General features: G+C 39.0%; 1 protein-coding gene and 1 long non-coding RNA gene across 3 annotated transcripts in view; one reads left to right on the top strand and one right to left on the bottom strand.

The window, feature by feature from the left end:
* The window catches only part of LOC141572241 (uncharacterized), a 95239-nt gene extending 87509 nt beyond the window's left edge, over positions 1–7730 (top strand). Inside the window, exons 3-4 of one of the 2 annotated variants that reach the window (XR_012497531.1) lie at positions 6007–6257; positions 7431–7730. This is a non-coding gene — a long non-coding RNA (uncharacterized LOC141572241). Of the gene's footprint in view, positions 1–818; positions 1131–6006; positions 6258–7430 lie in introns of those variants that run through there. The other variant, XR_012497532.1, reaches the window with a different exon arrangement.
* The window catches only part of PIK3C2A (phosphatidylinositol-4-phosphate 3-kinase catalytic subunit type 2 alpha), an 86745-nt gene extending 65096 nt beyond the window's left edge, over positions 1–21649 (bottom strand). Inside the window, exons 1-2 of the mRNA XM_019746618.2 lie at positions 21464–21649; positions 2955–4089 (exon numbers count right to left, since the gene is read on the bottom strand). Of these exons, the coding sequence (XP_019602177.2) occupies positions 2955–4028 (1074 nt within the window). The 5' untranslated portion in view covers positions 4029–4089; positions 21464–21649. The remainder of the gene's footprint in view (positions 1–2954; positions 4090–21463) is intronic.
* Between the last annotated feature and the right edge of the window lie 1056 nt (positions 21650–22705).

The following is a 22705-nucleotide window of genomic DNA, read 5'->3' on the forward strand; positions in this document are numbered from 1 at the left end:
GAATAACTGGGAAGGTTAGGATTTAAGATACAGAGATAATGAAATAAATCAAGTTCGTTTATAAATATTTTATTAAATATATAATCTATGTATTGTGGCTTCAACGCATACATTTTGGAGGTGAATGCATACATACAAAGGTGTAATGCAAGGAGCAGGATTATTTACAAGTGACCTGGGTTTTCCTCCTGGGCTGCCATGACAAGCAGGGCTTTGCCTTCTGCCAATGGGAGGGCTGAGCCTGTACTCAGCTCCTTGCAGGACAGGAGCTTCCTTTTCTCTGAGAGCAGAGACTAAGTTTTCCTAGCTCCTGAGGTCTCCAGCTTCTAGGCGGTTGGCCTTCCCAAACAACTCCTGTAAACAGCTGATACCCCTAATCCACACGGCATGGTATCAAGCTGCCATACCTCACCAGGTAGAAAGCAGACCCACAGTTGGGGAGGGATCTATCGGAACACGGACCCAAATATGAATCCAGCAGTGACCTGGTCTGAGCAGGATGGAAGGATCAGGGGGACAAGTGCCTTTTTTTAAAAAATTGAGGTAAAATGCAGAGCATACAATTTGCCATTTTAACCATTTAAAAATGAACAGTTCACTGGCTTTCAGTACATTCACAATGCTGTGGCCATCACCACAGGTTCTAACTGGGGTTAGAACACTGAGATGCTCTAATTCCAGAATATGTTTTCACCACCCTCTCCCCCCATAAAAACCCTGAACCCATGAAGCAATCATTCTCCATCCCCTCCTTTATCTCACATCCCAACACCTGGCATACACTAATCTGCTGTCTTTTTTTTCTTTTTTTTTTTAAGGAGGGCGCAGCTCACAGTGGTCCATGCGGGGATCGAACCAGCAACCTTGGTGTTATCAGCACCGCGCTCTAACCAAGCGAGCTAACAAGCCATCCCTAATCGGCTTTCTTTCTCTATAGATTTGCCTATTTTGGACATATCACATAAACTGAATCAAACAATATGTGGTCTTTTTTTGTGTCTGGCTTTCACTTATATTGTCAAGGTCCATTCGTGCTAAGCACACATACATATATCAGGACTTCATGTCTTTTTATGGCTGAATACTATTTCATTGTATGAATGGACCACGTTTGTTTACCCACCATCAGTTGATCGACATTTGGGTGGTTTTCACTTTTTGGCTATTATGAACACAACTGCTACGAGTAATCCAATTTTTAAACTGGCCAAATGACTTAAACAGACATTTCTCCAAAAGGATATGTATGTACATGGCCAATAAACACATGAAAAGATACTCAACATCCTTAGTCATCAGGGTAATGCAATCAAAACCACAGTGAGATACCACTTCGCAGCCACGAGGATGGCTAGACTACAACAACCAGAAAATAGCAAATGTTAGTGAGGATGCAGAGAAACTAGAACTGCTGGTGGGAATGTACAATAATATAGCCACCACAGAAAATAGTTTGGTGGCTTCTCAAAAAGCTAAACAAGAATCAGCAGAAATTCCACTCCTAGGTATATCCTCCCCATACTTTTTTTTGTGTGATGATTCTTGCCTTAAAGTTTCTCCTTCTCCCTTCAAATACTTCCAGAAATAATTGTTACTTTGTAAAAACAAAACAAAAAACCAAGACATGTACTATTAAGATAAAATAATCTGAGATTATATTTATGATTCGATTTAAGATGTGTAATTAACTTGTGATTTTTTACATTGAAAAGCGTTCAGAGGGGGTGGGAGATGAGGGTGGGGGGGATCGAATATATGGTGATGGAAGGAGAACTGAATCTGGGTGAAGAACACACAATGGGATTTATAGATGATGTGATGTAGAATTGTGCACCTGAAATCTATGTAATTTTACTGACAATTGTCACCGCAATAAATTTAATTTAAAAAAAAAAAAAAAAGAAAAGCGTTCAGAGATTCTTACTAAATTTGTAAATAGTACTGAAAAGCTTACGAGACTTTTTAATAACATGTGCTTCTTACTGTGAGCTGTAGTGAAAATACATTTGGAAATCATTACGCTGGTTAACATTTTTCTGGATTCTGATCATGTCATCCAAAATAGATCCACCATTTCTTCTAAACCTTAATACCTGCTTCTTTCTCCCCGAGACATCCAAAATGGCTTTTTAAAGTCAACAATTGAACATAAACCCACCCAAATTATGCAAAATTCACCTCTCCCTCCCTGAATGCTTGGGGGCTGAATAATATCATTCACATTAAGGTGAGAATGACGCTCAACTGTCCCAGGAGCCTCAGAAATTAATAAGAATAAAACACAGATCTGCAATTAGGTATCCTATATTAGGAAAGGCAAAGTCTAAACCCCACTGTCTCTCTTCTGAGGGAAGACATCCTGCCCCAGTCCCCCCCGAACTGATTTTTCCAGATGGTAAGACTATAGGAACTCAGCAACTATATCATATAAACTATAGTCCCATTCTTTGCTTTTATCAATACAGGTGTGAAGAGTCCTTTAAATGGCTTTTCGCCCATCTCTCTAGGGTCATTCTCCCTCTCTCCCTTCCACTCATTCATGGTTAAACACAATAAAACAATATACTGGGAATTTCTATGATGGGGTTGAAAACCAGAATTCCTTGTTTGCCTTGAAAAATAAAAGACATAAGGAAGAAAAAGTAGAACCACATATAATGGGAAGACATGGAGAGACAGACAAAAATGATCTTAAATGCCTATCCATGGTAGCAAGATCCTTGATAAGAGGTTTTTAAAATTTATAATCCTAGAAAAGGTAGTATTAATAGCAAGTAATTTTTCAATAGGACGAAACACATTTAACCCTTTACCACACAATCTAAGGGTCACAGCACACTTAAGAATGAAGAAAACAAGATTCAAAATGAAGAATATTTTTTATCTAATAAATGATGCACACAGACATGAATTGTGTTATACTACTCAGTTTGAGTAGTAAGAAAAGACCGTACCTGAGATATTTGGCCCTGGAGTTTCGTAAGCTGAGTTGTTCGAATATTTAAAGACTGGCTTCTTGTTACCATTGCCCCAGAAGGAGATTTTCCATTCACCTTCCGTTCAAGGTGACAGCTTGCTGGTGATCGCTCTTCAAGAAGAACAGCATCCCAGGGATCCTCTGCTAGCAAACCTGGCACATTGTTCTCTTCTTCATGGCCTAACACCTCCACACTGTCCACCTTAGGCTTACTTAAAGGATCCAAGTCTAACCAGTCGAATTTACTGATATCTTCAGACTTTGGAGATACCTGTAGAGTACTGATTGCAGCCTTCGAATTTGTTAGCTCCAAATCAGTCCTTGCTTTTCCATTTTTTAAAAATTCTGACGTACTAGCTATTTTGTCAAACAGCTTTGCCATGTCCGGACTGACTACTGGACGATAAATAGGTAAGCTTCCTTGGGGATAAAAGGGTGTGGCAGGTGTCAAAGGATAGGAAAAACATGGGGACTGTCTTGGAAGACTTAAATATATAGGTTCTGTGGATGGAAAACTAGGCATTCTGGGATTAAAGCCATTTTGGAATGCGCTCTGCTTACTACTGTAAGTTGACTGATAAATAGAAGGTAAAGTGTAACTAGAAGGCCCAGACAAACCAGCTGGCCACTGTCCTCTCTGAATAGTGGGTCTAAGATAGAGCTGTGCTGAAAACGAAGGGCTCAGGACAGGCGTGACTGGCAATACAGGCGTTTTCCTTGTCTCAAAACTGTCATCCAGCAATAGTTTCTCCAGTTCCGCTGGGGTGAGCTTTTCTACATCAATATCGACTGCTCTTTTTTGGGTATCTGATTCAGGAAACACCATGAGATCAGAATCCTGTTTGTTATAAACTTGTGCTTTTTGTCTGGTGCTGCTTGACCACTCAAAGCCTCTTTGATTATCAGTCACTTGTCTGTCTTTTTGCAATTTTGCTAAAGCCTCTGCTTCCATCTGTAATGCTTCTTCCTTGTCTACATCTTTTGTTCTCGTTGGTTCCAGATGTGAAGATGAACACTGCTTAAATCCACTGTTGCTGGATATCTGAGCCATGTCCACTGAAAAGACCAACCTTCCCCTAATCTGTTCCTTGTAGTTCCCAAAGTAGCAAGACCTATACACAAAAATAAACATAAACTCAATTAGATGTTTTAAACAGTTATATTTTGTTTTTAACGTACCCCATATAATTCAGTTAGGATTTAAAGCCACTACCAAATAAAATAAAACAAAATGAACAGTTGGGGGAAATCTGGGTGAAGGGACACTTTTAAAATATCTTATCTATTCACTGTTGGATTAAGGAAGATGTGTAGACATACATGACTTTATCCAATTCCCTGGCTTAATAGGAAAGTTAGCTGCTGAATTAAACAAGCTTTTACTTCAGCTGTCATAATGGCTACCATTTTCCAGTGTACTTCTGGCAGAATTCTTGGCATGAAATAGCTTACATGCTACTCATTTATTTCTAAGACTTCAGACAGGATTTACTGTTATGCAAATAGCAAGGCAAAAAGGGTTTCAATCTTTTGCTATTTGTTAAACTGCTCAAAAGCCAACTAGCAATAAAAGTACTCAATACCTAGTCAATAAAATCAAAGAAGTATTTATTCTATCAAAATACCATATGAAAAACTGAATTTGTCACATAGTTTTGATCACATTTCTGATTATCTTCAGTTAAATCAAGTTATAATTCTAAAATTTCTCCTTTTCAAATTGTTAAAATATTTATTCATGGACTAGAAGACAGTTTATTAAATTTTCTCATAGATCAGTTTTTTAAAATTTATACTTCTCTATTTAAGACAAACACTTAATTTAGATCAATATTACCCTGTGAAGCAATGTGACCAATTAAAAGGTTAGTTTTTTCACTGAGTGACAGATGGCACATTTCCTGCATCTAATCAATATGATACAGGGGTTAAATGTGGGTTCTGGAGTCACATCACGTTGATTTATGAAGCGTAAGTCTTTGGGCAAGTGAAAACTTTTCCACATGCCTTAGTTTCCTAACTTCTAAAATGAAAAAGTATCTATCTCTCAAATTATAAGGATTAAATGAAACAATGCAACTAAAAGTACTTATCATTGGCCGTGAGTTTAAGCACTCAATAAACGGCACCTCTGACTGATCTAGTCTGGTTTGAGATACACCTAGTTTCAATACTTAAACAGCAAGAGTGGTCCTGTTTACATCTTTTTCTATAATAGCATAGTGCTCATCAACAGTATATGTGCAAAAAATAGTTAATGAAAAGCTATAGGGAAACACCCAAAGCAGATTCAAATTAATATAGCACAAATGAAAATCCCAAGTGTTGAGGTGATACTAAATGGAAAAATAATTAGTGATGAGGATATGAAGAAAAAGGTATTCAAGGAGACGTCCTTTGCAATTCTTTTATACAGCCATGGTTAAATTTGAGGCAATTCACAGAAAAGCTATTCCAAAATTTTCCCTTCAGTGGTAGACTGCAATACTACACAATGTACATTTAAAATTTGTATTCATTGTGTGTAAATGTTTTATCAAAATAAAAAACTGTACACAAATATTCATTCTTGCTAAAAATACACAAAGTACTTAAAGGAAAACACTGCTATCTACAATTTACTTTGAAATGCATCAAAAAAATAAGATGAATTGATGGAAACGGATGATAGATGGATAAATACATAAGGCAAGTATAGTAAAATGTTAACTAACAGTAGAATCTACGTGGTAGGCACATGAGTGTTCTTTCACTTTGAAATTCTTTCAACTTGGCTGCATGACTGAAATTTTTCCCAATCAAGTGCTGGGGGGAGTGGAGCACAGGCACAAATTCCTCCCATTCCGGTAGAAACTCCTCTTTGCAGCGTGACGTTGCTGCTTCCCCCATAAAGAGGTGGCGTCTATTTCTTTTCTTCATCTGAGTTGGCTCTGTGACTTGCTTTGACCAAGGAAATATGAAAGAAGTGATTGTGGGAGTTCTAAGCCCAGGTCATAAAAGGCCTGACTCTTCTTTTGTTTTGAATCCAGCTACTGCCAGGTGAATGCTCACCGAGAATGCGAGCGTGCCAGAGAGAGGCCTAGGCAGCAGCCAGCACCAACCACCAAACATGTGCCTGAAGCCACTGTCTTACGGTCACCCATCCACGGTCCATATGACCACAGCCACAGGAGTGACAGCAGCCAAGACCAGCAGAAGAAATCACCCAACCTGAGTTTAAGCCAAATTGCTAACCCACAGAATCCTTTGGAATGGTTTGTTACATAGCAGGAGATAATTGGTAAACCTTTTCTCTGTACTTTCAACACAAAACTGAAGCTACTTATCTATTTAACAGTAAATTTCTGTTTTAACCGCCAGAGCCACTGCAATCACCTTCTTTCACTTGTCCTTAGGGAATGGACGTTCCCTTTTTCTAAGGCTGTCCCCTCTACTTACATTCTTAATCCCACTGAATTCCCCTACTTCTTTATAATGAATGAATGATTCCCTCCTTTGCATTAATTCCTCCTTTACTTGCTTTTCTGCTCCTCTGCCATAAAAATTTCTCCATACTGAGGTGGAAATTTTCTCAACATTCTCCTTTAGACTCTAGTAGCTTCCATTTTTATTTTATCCTTTCACTGCCAAACTTCTCAAATGAGTGACCTAGAAAGTCCTTTCTTTACTCATGCTGCCTTGGGAAAAAACATCTACTTGTCCTTCAGGGCCCAATTCAAATGCAGCCTCGTGTCTGAAGCTTTCCTTAAAGCAGTTCCTATCAGAATTCATCTTTTTTAGCTCAACTAAAAATTGTATGTTTATTTTGTAGATTTATGGTTGCTTTTGCATGCTCGGCATGCTTTCTTCTGGTACTAGTATCTATAACTTCTTTTCAGAAACTACTGATGTCCCTTTTATTCCACCTAGTTCAAACAGGGCTAGACCATCCCGACCCCCCCACTCGCCCCTCCCCCAACCACTCCAGAGGATCCAAGTCTGGCCAATCAGAGTTAGCCCCAGGACTTCTGAAACTGTTTAGAAAGGAAGCTTATCACTGAGGTTGCTAAGCTGATAGGATTTAAGCCTGGCACTGCTGCAGCTATCTTTGCTACCACTTGAGATGCTGCCTGAGAATGTATCCAAGCCAGATACATTCTCAGAGCTAAGTTAAATGAAATGAGACAGACTCTGGATATTACATTAAGCATCTGGATCCAACCCATGTCCAAGGCCAGTCTTTTCATTTATGTAAGCCAATAAATCCACCTCTTTGCTTGAGCCTGTTTAAAATTGCTTTCTGCCATGATAACTAATATCTTTATTAACACAAACCCTAACCTGCATATCTACCCAATAGACTAAAATAAACTTAAGTGCAGAAGCCTACTTTGTTCATGTCTTTATTCCCGGCAACATTTAAAATCATCCTGCTTAATATGTAAATTAATTTTATGAACATGTGTTTTAACAGGATGGAATGAGGGGCTAATGGACATTCCTGAAGAAGGGATTTCAGATCGCACAAGAGAAAGGATGTATGGTGGGAGATATGAATCAAATGTAATTGCCTGTTATGAACACCACAGCACACCACCTATTTTTCACAACATCAAGATGGATAAACATTATAAAAGACACTGGACTGTAATTCCTCTTTCACAAGCAGAATGCCAATTTGTTGTTCAAATATTCTCCTGGCTACCATATTTGGTAATGACAGGACATTGTTCTCAAACGGGAATCTGGATTGTTTTTTTAAGCGAGTTTAAGGTACAGTTTATTCAATGGAGAACACACTTAATCCAAAAATTTCAAATTAATGTTACCTTTCATTTACTGACAATGGTATAAAATAGTTTGAAATATATCTTAACAATGAATGTGCTTTTTTTTTCACATCAGTTCATTTGCTTGCTGTATCCCTAGTACCAACCTAAAGCAGTGTGTATATGCTAAAGCAAGTTCAACCCTAGTCAGTAGGGAGCGGTGTATTAGCAGCTAAATTACCATATTTTAGTTTTCCAAAAGATTATCATGCACGTATACTCACATGGTAATAAAGGACTTAAAAGGTGGCCAAAAGTAACCCTGTGCTTCAGCTATTTTTCTGGAGCTACTGTAAGTGACATGCTCCATTAATTTTTAGAAATAAAACTTCATTAGATGACAAACATTTAGCAGGAAATAACTTCCTCCATGCTAATTCAAAATGAAAACTTCAGTACTGTTTTCCTAACCCAAGCTGGGAAAGACAATATAACTAGTTTTGGAACGATGACTGTACCATATGTCAAAAATGTCCCAACATAAAGTAACACCGTGATGACCACCACGCTTCAGCCACTCTAAAATTCTTCAAAAGAAGGCAACTAATCTATTCAGTTCAACTTTTGGATACCATTTTGCAGGCCCAAAAGAATTAATTTAAAAGCTCTTGGCTTCTTCTGTGTAGAAATTCATTTACAATTTAAATTTAAATCTCAGAAAAAAGCATAAAAATCAGTTCTGCTACACTCCCCTTGGGGGTAGTCAAACCAGCAACCTTGTGGTTGAGAGGACACATTCCAACCAACTGAGCCATCCGGGAACTCAGCGGCAGCTCAGCTCAAGATGCCCGTGTTCAATCTTAGTTGCAGGGAGCAGAGCCCACCATCCCTTGCGGGAGTCAAGGAGTTGAACCAGCAACCTTGTGGTTGAGAGCCCACTGGCCCCTGTGGGAATCAAACCAGCAGCCTTCGGCATTAGGAGCATGGAACTCCAAACGCCTGAGCCACCGCCCAGCCCAGAAATCATCTTAAATAATAAACCATTAATTTCTTTCGCTGCGAGAAGAATAAGCCAAATAATAAACCATTAATTTCTTTTGCTGCGAGAAGAAGAAAATCACACATATTCTCAGAACAGTTCTTCAGAGCCACATGGTCCTTTTCAGTCAGACAAAAACACATTACTATTTTGAAGTGCTTGTGGGAAATACAGTTCAAGTCTGCTTGTTGATTAGAAATACTGGCCTTGGGCTTCACAGAGCAATTTGGCTAGAGGTGAATCTTGAGGTGTTATCTATGTAAAACTGAAGACCTAAAGTCCTGAAAGTAGTTGAGATTGCCTTGGGAGAATGTGTAGAGGGAAGAGAAAGAGACAAGAAGAAATCATGAGAGCCACCAGTACTTAAGGAAGAAACAAAAGGTCACAGGAAAATAACAGCTACCCTGTTTCCCCGAAAATAAGACCTAGCCGGAAAATCAGCTCTAATGCATCTTTTGGGGCAAAAATAAATATAAGACCCGGTCTTATTTTACTGTAATATATTAATTTTTGCTCCAAAAGACACATTAGAGATGATTTTCTGGCTAGGTCTTATTTTCAGGGAAACACAGTAGGTGTAAAGAAACTACAGGATGAGGACTAAAAAAAATACTCTCGATCTAAGAGTTCATTTCTGATTTTTTTTTTTAAGTCCTTCCTTCCTTCCTTTTTTAAGGAGGGCGCAGCTCACAGTGGCCCATGCGGGGATTGAACCAGCAACCTTGGTGTTATCAGCACCACGCTGTAACCAACTGAGCTAACCGGCCACCCCCTATTTCTGATTATTTTAAGAACAGCTTTATTGGGATATAATTCACTTATATAATTCACCTATTTAAAGCATACAATTCAGTTGTTTTCACTATATGTAGAGTTGTACGACCACCACTACTACCAAATTTCAAAACATTTTCATTAACCCCAAAAGAAACCCTTTAACCATTAGCAGTCACTCCTCACTCACTTCCACTCCCCCACAAACCCTCATTAGTGATTTTCAAAGAGGACAGTTTATAAAAGTATGGAAAACTGAAAAAGGAATTACAAGTAAGAAGGACATTAATCTTTCAATGCTTTGACAGTGAAGAGAACTAGGAGAGACAGGTAGACAAGAGGAGGTGTCAGGTTTGGCTGTTTAAAAACTGGAAAGGCCTTCAACATGTGATAGGGTGAAGAGAAGGCTTCAGGGAACAAAGACTGAAAAGCACAAGAGATAGGAGATAAATACTAGCTCAGATCCTGGATACAGGTAATATAGAATCGGAAGCACAGGTGGAAGGATCTGACTAGGTAAGGAAGACACTTTAGGAGGCCAAGGTGATAATGGTAAGAAAGTACTAAGTCAATACTAACAATGGAGTACTGGGGAAGCCAACAGTGGAAAGATTTACTTTTCATTATCTAAACTGATAGTTTTAAATATTTCATCATTGGCAAGATTTACTATTTTGAAACAAAGGTGATAAATATGTAATAGAAGAATTTTCTCTTCTTATTAGTCAGGAAAAAGATGAAATTAGAGCCTTAACCTGGACATAAGAAAAGAGTGAGTCATGGGAAAACCTAAGAGAAGAGCCTTTCCCAGCTTCTTCACAAGTTTAAAGATGGATGAGCCTGGCCTGGATAATGGCATTCTTTAACCTCCATATCACAGTTAAAACTATGCTTTGCCCAAGTACTACAATTAATAAAGGGCTTAATTCTCCCATTTGGACAAAAAGCAATGGCCACCCTGTACTCTAACAAGCACTAGCAGTCATTATACTACCTTCAGCCCTTAGGAGCAACATTCTGCACATAAAAGATTCACAACCAGGGCATTCATCCAGAACTACTTTCTATACTGTGTATGTGTATAACTGCAAGTATTTGGGAGGGAGACAAGAAAAGGGGGGGACACAATCACAGCAAAAGGTTCCTATTGAAAGACGTTTTACTGACAAAGCAGTTTTCAATCTAACTCAGAATCCCAACAGTAGTACTGCTTTGTGGAGATAATTGCTGGACTTTGGACTACTTTACTGTTCGTTCATTTAACATGAATCATTAAATACACGCTAACATCACCCAATTCCAACACGACAAATAACAAACAGTATGCTTTTGTGCTAAATGTATGGTATATGCCTCCATTCCAACATGAATTAAGGTAAGAAAATATAAAACTGAGTTGCAACTGAGAACCCCAAAATAGGGAAAAATAATGAAAAACTGACATGAATACTTCTGGAATGTTCCACCCAAACTTCATCAATTTCTTTAGCTAACAAAATCTTATTTTCTCATGAAACCAACTGCATAAAATTGCTACTTTCGTAGAACAGTGATAACAAAGGAGAAGATGTATGTAGTAAGTAGCAAAACCAGAGCTCGAATATCACACCTCCCTCTCACTGTGTAATCTTAAGCAAGCTACTTTATCTGCCTTTGTCTTAGTTTTCTCATTTGTAAAACACAGATCATATGTCATAGTGTTGTAGGGTTAAATTAAAAAATACATAAAATGCCAAGTATATAATGACATTAAAAATATATATACCACATCTGTCCAATTATTGGCACCATAAGTATGTTCCTACCATTTAAAAACCCCAGCTTATTCCCATGGAGGGCCTCCTCCTGGGATAATAAACCATTTTGCAAAAGAGAAAGAAAGAAAAAAACAACCCAGCTTATTGCCAATAAGCACATGAAAAGATGCTCAACATCATTACTTTTTAGGGAAATTCAAATCAAAACCACAATGAGATACCACTTCATAGCTACTGAAATGGCTATAATTTAAAACAAAACAGAAATAACAAGTGTTGACAAGGATGTGGAGAATTTGGAATCCTCATACTTGGCTGATGGTAATGTAAAATGGTGCAGCCACTTTGGAAAACACTTGGTGTTTCCGCAAAATTAAACAAAATTACCATATGACTCAGCAACTCCATTCCTAGATATATATACCCAAAAGGGTTAAAAACAGACTTATATACCTGTACACAAATGCTCATGGCAGCATTAGTCACAATAGCTAAAAGGTGCAACAACCCAAATGTCCATCAACAAAAGGATATACAAAATGTGGCATGTTACATACAATGGAATATTATTTAACCATTAAAAGGAGTAAAGTTCTGACACATGCTATAACATGTATGAAAACATTACGCAAGGTTAAATAAGCCAGACAAAAAAGGATAAATATTGCATGATTCCACCCATGTGAAATATCTAGAATAGGTAAATTCATAGAGACAGAAAGTAGATTAGCAGGACCAGGGCCTGGAAAGAAGGGGAATGGGTAGTTACAGCTACATGGGTATAAAGTTTCTGTTTGGGGTAATGAAAAATTTTGCAAATAGATAGTGGTGATAGCTGCACAACATGTAAATACAATTAATGTCACAGAATTGTTCACTTAAAATGGTTAAAATGACAAATTTTCACTCACAATAAAAGTCATCATCTTAACAGAAAACTTCACACAATTTAACTCCAAAAAACTTAATTCTAGAGGATTTCCAGTCTAGATGGCAGAGCAGGTAAATGTGCTTGCAACCTCCTCTCACAACCACATCAAAGTTACAACTAAACTATAGAACAACCATCACTGAGAATTGCCTGAAGTCTAGCTGAACAGAAGTCCTACAACTAAGGTCATAAAAAAGCTACGTCGAGACTGGCAGAAGGGCAGAGAGGCAAAATGGGTTGGTTCCACCAACATGTGGGGGTTAAAAATCAGGAGAGATTATCTCAACTTCAGAGATCCCCCCAAGGAGCGAGGGGTCCCTATCCCACACCAGATTCCCCAGTCCAGGGTTCCAGTGCTGAGAAATCCCCACGACCACTGGCTGTGAAAACCAGCGGAGATTGTGGCTGAGGGAGAGGGAGTGTAGCTGGAGTCCCAGTCATTCCTCTTAAAGGACCCAAGCACAGACTTACTTGCTGATGGACTCACTTGCTCTGAGCTCCAGCAATGTGAAAGTGGCTCGAAAAGCACTAGGGACACATAAGGAGGAACTGAGTTGTCTGGATTCAGAGAGAGGGCTGGAGGGGCAGCTATCTCCCAGACAGAAGTGCTGGCAAAATCCATTTTCTTTGTTGAGCCCTCCCCTCTTCCAGTGTGGAGACAAAGGCAGCTGCTCGTATCTGAGTCTACATCAACCTGGCTAACACTGTTCACCCTGCCCTGGTGATGTCCCGAGACCCAGCCTCACCCAACTTTTGGGCCCACTCAGGCCACTTCCTGTGGCGTTTCCATACAAATATCCTGTCTTAGTTCATACTGCAGACTTTCCCCAAATCTCTCAAAAGTTCACAAACCCCAAAAAAGCAGCATAGGTCTTGGCATACCCCATACCTCTTGCTAAGCAGCCCCAAGCCTGGCACTAGCAGCAGCCAGCCTCAGTTCATGGCTTTGCCTTTTCAGTGCCTCTAAGCCCAGTGCAGGTGGCAGCCATCTGTGGACTACTTTGTGACTCATGCCAAGGAGACCCCTGGCAGGGCAAGGCTGTGGCTGAACTTGGCCTGCAGCAGGGCCCCTCCCAGGAGGCCCCAAGGCTGGCATGCCTGGTGGCCAGCTTCCGACCGAGCATCACTCGGCAGATTCTAAGGACAACACACCCACAGGGCAGACTAGGCAGGGACCAGAGCCTTTCTAAAGCAAATCTTGCTCTGTAGGGTCAGCCCATACACAACAGCTCCTCCACTGTAGTCATGGGCAGTTCTCACAACCAATGAGCCTTAGGGTCAATCACTCCCATTGATATGCAAACAGTGATCAAGGCTCAACTACAACAGGAGGGCACACACAACCCACACAAGGGACACACCTGGAGCACCCGGCTCAAGTGACCAGGGAGACTGCACCACTGGGACCCACAGGATACCTACTACATAATGCCAGTCTACTAAGACTGTGAAACATAGCAGCTCTATCTAATACATATAAACAAACACAGGGAGGCAGCCAAAATGGGGAGACAAAGAAACATGGCCCAAATGAAGGAACAGAACAAACCTCCAGAAAAAGAACTAAACAAAATGAAGACAAGCTACTAAATGAACAGCTCCAAACACTGGTTATAAGGATGTTCAATGATCTTAGGGAGAACTTCAACAAAGACAACAGAAACATAAAAATGGAGATAGAAAACATAAAAAAAGAACCAGTCAGAAATGAAGAATACAAAAACTGAAATGAAAACTATATTAGAGGGAAGCAACAGTAGGTTAGATAAAGCAGAGGATCGAATCAGCAATTTATAAGTTAAGGTAGCAGAAAACACCCAATCAGAACAACAAAAAGAATCCAAAAAAATGAGGATAATTTAAGGGGGCCTCTGGAACAACATCAAGCGCACTAACATTCGCATCATAGGGGTACCAGAAGGAGAAGAGAGGAATTAAAAACCTCCTGAAAAAATAATAACTGACATACTTCCCTAACCTGGTAAAGGAAATAGACATGAGCCCAGAAAACACAGAGAGTACCAAACAAGATGAACCCAAACAGGCCCACACCAAGACATACCATAATTAAAATGCCAAAGCTTAAAGACAAAGATAGAATCTTAAAATCAGCAAGAAAGAAGCAGTTAGTTACCTACAGGAGCGCTCCAAAACTGTCAACTGATTTCTCAACAGAAACTTTGCAGGCAAGAAGGGATTGGCACAAAATATTCAAAGTGATAAAAGGTAAGGACCTACAACCAAGATTACTCTACCCAGCAAAGCTATCATTTAGAATTGAAGGACAGATAAAGAGCTTCCCAGACAAGAAAAAGCTAAAGGAGTTCATCACCACCAAACCAGTATTACAAGAAATGCTAGAGGGACTTCTTTAAGAAGGAAAAAAAAAAAGATAAAAAATATGAATAATAAAATGGCAATAACTAAAATATCTAGCAACGATTACTTTAAATGTAAATGGAATAAATGCTCCAATCAAAAGATAGGGTGTCTGAATGGATAAGAAAACAAGACCCTTACAATATGCTGCCTACAAGAGACTCACTTCAAATTATGCCAGACAAAATAGACTTTAAAACAAAGGCTATGTATAGCAAGAGACAAGGACCCAGTAATCCCTCTTCTGAGTATTTATCCGAAGAAACCCAAAACCCTACTTCATGGGGACATGTGCATCCATATGTTCATTGCAGCATTATTTACAATAGCCAAGATATGGAGGCAACCTGGGTGTCCATCAATGAATGACTAGATGAAGAAGTGGTACATACTACATACAATGTAATATTAGTGAGCCATAAAAAATAATTAAATCTTGCCATCTCCAATAACAATGATGGTCCTAGAGGATATTGAGCACTGTAGAGTAAGTCAGAGAAAGATAAATACCATATGATTTCAGTTATATGTGGAATCTAAAGAACAAAATAAACAAACAAAACAGAAAAAACTCAGAACATTTTGATGTTTGCCAGCTGGGAGGGCAGTTGGGAGTGGTGAGTGAAAAAGAGCAAGGGATTAAGAAGTACAAATTGGTAGTCACAAAATAGTCATGAGGATATAAAATATAGCATAGGGAATATAGTCAATAATGTTATACTAACTATGTATGGTGTCAGATAGGTATGTGATTTATAGGGGTGATCACTTCTAATCACTATGTTGTACACCTGAAACTAATATAATATTGTATGTCAACTGTGATTCAAAAATAATTTTTTTTAAAACTTACCATATTTTGCCATATATAATGCACTCCTGTGTACAATGAGGACCACGTTTTTGGCCCAAACTTTCAGGGTAAAAAAATCTTCCATTTTAATTTTTTAATTCAAATTTTTATTTGTTTACATTAAGGTTTATACTTTTTTTTATATTATAAAGGAATTTTAGCATTTATTTCCTAACATATTATGGTACAAGAAACTTTATGGAACAAATAATTACAAAACACAAGAACAGATATAACGTACAAGAAATTTTATGTACCGGTAACAAATTTACGATATTTACGCATCATAGAAGGCCAAGAACTCTTTGTCGTTACAAGTTCGTCATAAGTTCAACAAAACTGATAATCGTATTCCAAGGTATTATTTTGCACATGGATAGCGTTTTGATTTCTAGAGTTACACTTTTAACTCATACACATAAATAAAAGAATTAAAAACATTTATATAGATATGGAATTAGTACCACCCATGTATAATGCGCATCCTTATTTTTCCTTCACAAATGTGGGTAAAAATGTGCGCCTTATACAGGACAAAATACGGTAATTATAGAATCTTGCGTTGTCGACAATTATCAAATATCAGTAGTTTACACCTGAAACGAATTTTAAAAATCAATAGTTTACATACATAGAAAAATAATAGGGGAAACTAGGTCCACGGTTTATGGAAATTCTCTATGCTATCTTACAATATTTCTGTAATCTAAAATGTTCCTAAAAATTAGTTAATTTTTTAAGGCAGCTTATTGAATCTCAAAAGCATTATGCTAAACGAAGGACACCAGACTTAAAAGGTTGTATATACTGTATGATGTAAGTTTATATGACATCCTGGAAAAGCAACATTTATATGACATATAGGAACAAGAAAAAAAAAAAAATCAGTTCTTGCCAGAGACTGAAGGGTAAGTGGAAGGTACTGATTACAAAGGGGCATAAAGATGCTTTTTGGAGTGATGGAAACATTCTATATCTTGTGGTGGTGGTAGTGACACATTGTCACTATTTGTCATAATTTATAGAGCTGTACACCTAAAACAGATTAATTTTACTGTAAATAAATTATATCTCACTAAATCTGATTTTTTTAAAAAAACTTAAAACAGTTATAGTGTCATGTCATGCATTTCAATACAGGCAGAACACCAGTCTGATAAGTGTCATAAGATCTAGTCAGCTGAAACCAGGCTATGAAACCTGAGCCAAAGAGAAAGAGCACCTTTTCCCAACGCAGCACTGTAATCTAAGAAAAACTTACACACTAAACTGAAAAGAGGAGTCAAAACAGTTATGTTAAATTATGAACACATATAAAGTGACGTAATAAATCAGTTTGGTTATGGCTACTCATAGCACTATGGTTTTCCTTACAGATATAATTAAGTCTCATTCAATGCTTATCTTGGCGGGGGGAGGGGGACAGGAAATACATGCTTCACATAATTTCCAAAACTGCAAATAAAACATTTGAAATAGTGTGTTCCTGTTCTCCAATTAGACAGGTATTTTCCTAAGCATGTCTCTCTCTCCCATCAACATCCCATCAACAAGGTAAGCACCTGCACTGATTTCTCTATTCTCTCCTCTCAGTTTCCTCACTTTTATTTTGAAAGAGGACTTTGTCTTTGCTTTTCCCTCGCATTTCACAGCAGAGCTTTAACAATACTTAATTTTTTCTTGCTTCTGTTATTTTCTGAAGGTAAATTGCCAATTTCTTTTTTTAAATAGCCTGCTTCAATTAGTAACTCCCATACTGCAAAATTTTTAACCAATTTTCTTTTAGTACTGCCTATTCCTTTCTCTTCTCATAGTCAGATTCCTTATCAAACCTCTCCTCATTTCACAACAGAAACTAGCATTATTCTGCTGCTCGTTTATAGTCACCACCCTCTCTTTTAATCCTCTTCACCATCTCTTCCACACCATTCAAGCCACACATTCATAGGCTGTGCTAAGATTTCCTGACTCACCCGAGCAATAGAAAATTTGACCACTGCCCTGTAAATTATTTATTGCAGATGTCTATTCTCATCTCTTACTTTACCTCTATCCTGTCATCTTTTCAAATCAGCCTTGCAAACCAAATCTTTCCGTAAACCTAAGTTTCCAAGTTGTTCTGTGTACATTGAAGTAACTGTCCTTGACATCTCATCACCTTTTTCCTACAGCAAGTTTAAGATCTAAACTCTACCCAAAAAACAACAACTCCTGCCTCATTAACTCTCACCTATTTTAAATATACTTATACTATCCCTTATAGCTTCTCTTTCCGTTGACAAGTTTTTATAACTAAAGTACTTTCTGCTATGTGTATTGTAGTCGGTCTCCTAAGTGGAATGTAAACTCCCTAAAAGCAGGAAGCATCCATTCTTTAATAAACACTCCAAAATCTGGTAAGTGTTATATATAAAAGAAAAAAACACTAGGCTTAGCATTATAAGACATTTTAAGTTGAAGCAATGCCTCCAATATATTATGCTAAACAAGTCACAGCCTCACTGGGCTTAGTTTTCCTCTCTAAGAAAATGAGAAAAATACTCGCCATATTTAATTCACAGAAAATATGGTCTGTGGGGGGGGGAAGCATTAATTAAGCTATAATCATCCATCAATACAAATGTAAGGATATTATTTACTTTATCATTGTTAGTCATCGGTACTTATTTAAAATAAGCTACTGGTTTTTTTTTTTTTAAACTAAACTCAATGCATAGCAAATTGAGTGACTTCACATTATACATCATTTATTCATATCAATAATGCAACCTTCTGTACTGTAAGACTAACAGAGAGCCATATGTCTAAAAGTAAGGATGTTTAAATTATACAGTATCTTCAAAATGCATTCTCAAGGTTAAAAGATAAATACTTGCCATTTAGTCAATAATGATTGCCTTTAAATCTGTTAAAATCAAGAATGTTTCAAAATCCCATTCCGTTTTGAACGTAAATAGCTGAATTTAAAATGTTAAGAAATCCAAAAGGTAGTTTAATATTGCATAAATCTCCTTTTTAACTGCTTAAAATGTCCATGTGTCCTCTCCCATTGTTTTGAATCCGTCACATGTGACAAATAACAGATTGCAGAGAAAGGGAGGATACAAAATATACATAAATGTACAAAATAAAGATTATCAAAAATGTGACCACTAGAGAGACAAGAAAAACAAAGTTTCTTCTAGTCCCAATCATAACCCTATGAACAACCTGAAATATATCATTTCCAAGTATGACCATAATTACAATAAAAAGAGCATCATGTATGAATCCTATCAAAATGACTACAAACTTAAATTACTAGTAACACATTTCTCATAGGAGTTGCTTTTCATTTTCAAGCAGGAATCGAAGGTAGAAAAGCAGACTGCATACTGTAGATCTGCACTGTCCAATACGGTAGCTACTGACCATAAGCACCTATTGAGTGCTTGAAATGTGGCTGGTCCGAAGTGAGATGTGTAATAAGTGTAAAATGCACACCAGATATCAAAGACTTATCAAAAAAAATATGAAATATCTCACAAATGTGGCTCTCATTTATTATTTCTACTGGACAGCACTGATTTTATTTGAGAGTAGTCAACTCTCAAATAAAAAACCAGATACCAGTGGTATTAAGCAGCTTGCTTACTATCTCACTGCTCGGTAGTATCACTGCGGGGTCTAGAACCTGATCACCTTAATCCCACCCTCACTAACAGAAGGAATTCATCCGTCAAGACTCAGTTTGAGCTGACAAGATGCACTCATTCATTCCCTCTCCATCTCCCGGCCATCGTGTTTAGTACTACTTGGATCTACTACTGCCCTTACAACCATACGATTGTGATTTGTGTTTTTCTCCCCGGACGGACTAAAGAACTTCTTGAGGACAAGCACTATCTTATTCATTTTTCTATCTCTGGAACCACTGCAGTGCCAGGCACCCTTATACGGCCTCTAAAAACAGAAAGAGTTTTCAGAGAGTCAATTTTTAGCCCTACTGAGGTACAACTAACTAATCAAGTCATAGACTATGTGAAGCCACGGTACTAAAACATTCACCTTTATCATTTACCTGCCTTAAATTCTTTTTGGAATATGGAAAATACATAATGAAATGGTTAATTTATGTTATCAAAGCAACACAAGTTATAAAGCATTAAAAAAAAGTGTGTCACACTGCTGCTCTGAAAAGCTTGGTCTGATGCTCTGAATAAGTAACACTCTCATTTACTGAATGTGCTTACTAAGCGAGACACTGTGCAAGATGAAAGAAAGATTCCTGGACATGAGAATTTTCAATCAATTAATTGAAAATTTTAGAACCATTCATGGCTGAAGCGAGAAACAAAAAGATCATATACTTAACATACAGCAAGTTACTTAAAGTTACAGTTTCTAAGATTCCTAAATTCAAGCATATCAACTTTAATATTCCATAAAACAGAAAAAGTGAAATTTACAGATGAAAACATTAAAATATATTGCTTTCCAAAAAAATACCGCAAGCAACATTCATACAAAAAACAAACAGCAACAGAGATTTTCATAAGAAAAAGATTACTTTAGAATCTATTAATGTAGGCAAAATTACTTGTGGAAGAAGCTCTATATGTGTTTTGTATCTACATAAAATCACTTTTGAATTAAGTTTAAATTAAATAATAACATCTCTTTTCTCACAGTCACAATGTTTTTCAGTACTCAAAGACCATCTTAATGTTAAAGAAGCAGTTATCTTCAAATGTATAGCTGTCAACTAAGGCATTTCAATCTGATTTGCTACTATGAATACCTGAAGAGCAAAAAGCCCAACTATGGCAGAGCTGCTAAGTGTCCGGTGGAGACTTGACCACTAGCCAAGGAGGCAAACGTACAAAGTCTCTCCTGGAATCAGCGTTCCTGGACCTCCTACGTACAGCCTTCCCCCTTTAAACTATGTCTCCTCCACTCTTCTAAGAACAGCTTTCTTTTTGCTCCATCGCTTCCAATCCATGGCTTTGATGCTCCAATATCGTATTAAACAATTTTCCCAACAGCACTTTTTTGCTTGACACCCACCTGGAAAGATTTTAAGGTACCTATTTAATAGGTAATCTTGTTCAAAGAGGAAGGCCTCCTTCCTTAACACTCAATTCAACACCCACTGTTGAAAATAAAAATATAATTACAACCTCAACTTCCACCAGGAGAACATAGGGAAAGAACTACCACCTTCGTTTCTTCCACATTCTCTGTCTCCAGGCTTTCCTCCTCATTTAGTTTTCGCCTTCCTTACTTCCCTTCTCAATCCCTGCTCCTCAGCCCCCCCAAAAAATTCCACAGCTGGAGAATCTCATTTTCAAAGCCAAACCATTTAGTGAGGAAAATAAGTGCTTTCTAGTGCTTTTTTTCTTCAATTATTTATTTTTCCTCCGTCACTCGGAAAGAGTTAACCGGACCGCCCTCGGAGAAAGATGATGCGCTAAATACACACTGAAATACTGTCTTCGCGAAGCAAGTGGATTCGCGGCAAAAAAGGGCACTCACGGGGAAGGGAGAAGATTTATAAAGGATCATTAGCCCCCAAAGCCCTAGATGGGACAAGGAGGTGAAAACAAGTGGGGGAGGAGGCATAAGTGAGAAGTGCAACACACACTCGCCAGAACTTAACAATTCTACAATAGGACCGGCCACTGAGCCTCCAACCCTGTCCCGAGGGACAAGAGGGTGGCCTCCACTCTCCCTCGGGGACAAAACTAACTCCCAGCTCCCCCGCCCGAGTCCCCGACAAGAGGGGCCTGGTACTGGCGCGGGCCCCTTGCACCTTCGGCGGGGCAGTCGGCAGCGGCCTGGGTGGAAGCAAGGCCCGGAGGGAGGTGAGTCGGGCTCCGGCAGCGCCAAGAGTACGGGATGGAGGGTCAGAGCCAACACCCGCGGAAATCGGGGCCCCGGCAAAGGACCTTTCCATCCCGGGATCCCCGGGGTCCCTCGCCGCCCTTGCAGAGTAGGGTTCCAGGTACTGGGCCCCGCGCACTCACCGCTCCTCACTTCACGCAGCCTCAGCCCCCGCCTCCACCATAAGCCGAGCTGCCGAAGCCGCCACGGTCCCAAACATTTTCCGCTCTGCTGCCTCAGCCGCGGCAGAAACCTTCGGCAGACTCCGCCAGCCAAGCAGACTACGTCACTTCCGGCCGCCGGCCGCGGGCAGCACCGTCTTTGCGCCCAGGCTTCTTCCGGATTGGCTGGTTTCGAGGGCCTACCTGGCTAGTGGGCGGGGCTTGGGCGAGTCGCGTGAGGCGCCAGCTAGAATAGTGGGAGTTAGGGTCCAACTCCCGCCCGTGGAATGTCGAGCCGGTTGTGGACGTGTCTCCCGGCGGCCCCAGATCTTGGGAGGGGGCGCCTTCGGGACTCCGCGCTCGCCTCCATCTCGGCTGCGGCTCCCGGATTCGTGATCTCCTCCCCAGGCGGCGCGGAGATTACTTTTGTGATTGGAAGACTGAAAGGAACACACAAGATACACAATCATTCACTCCACCCCATTATTTAGAGAGTCCTCACGGGGGTCAGGTGCTGTGGGGTGTGTAAGTAGTGACCAATAACGTGGATTGTATAAAGCGCTTTCACAAACCCTCATGTAATCCACACAACAGCCAGGTAAAATCGCCCAAGAACTCCCAGCCTGTCGGCTCTTTTCTGTGCTACAAAATATTTTTACATACAATCTCCATAGTAATACCTTCCTCATGAGAACTGAGTGAGATTATGCTTTGGCCCTCAAATGTTAGATTTAAAAATTACATAACCTCGTCAAGCAGATAGAATAATTATCCCCGTTTACAGATTAAGCTGGAGTCATGATTCAAACTGAGTTCTGACTCCAATCCAAATGATTGTCCCTTAAAGAGTAAGAGAAGGCGGTCTGCTCCTTACAGAGATTCACACTCTTATGTGGAAGACTGAGTTGAACTGCAATTCTTAGTTAAAAAATAATACTTGTGAGAAGGCTGTAAGAGAAGCAGAAAATTACCTCCAACACATAATAGGCAGATATTTTTCCTTCCTTGTTTTTTTTTTTTTTTTTTTTTTTTTTTTTTTTTTTTTTGGGGGGGGGGGTCGGGAGAGGGTGGAGAATGTGAAATGGATGAAGCACTCTAATCACTAATAAGCATGCCTACACCTCCCAGGAGATGAGACTGGATGGAGTTGCTATTCTCCGGAGAAGTTTATGGTTATTCTGTATGGCTGTGGCTACCAACTCTAGTCTACCCACCCTTCCTACT

The sequence above is a fragment of the Rhinolophus sinicus genome, linkage group LG06 (assembly GCF_036562045.2).
Source record: "Rhinolophus sinicus isolate RSC01 linkage group LG06, ASM3656204v1, whole genome shotgun sequence".
Classification (NCBI taxonomy): domain Eukaryota; kingdom Metazoa; phylum Chordata; class Mammalia; order Chiroptera; family Rhinolophidae; genus Rhinolophus; species Rhinolophus sinicus.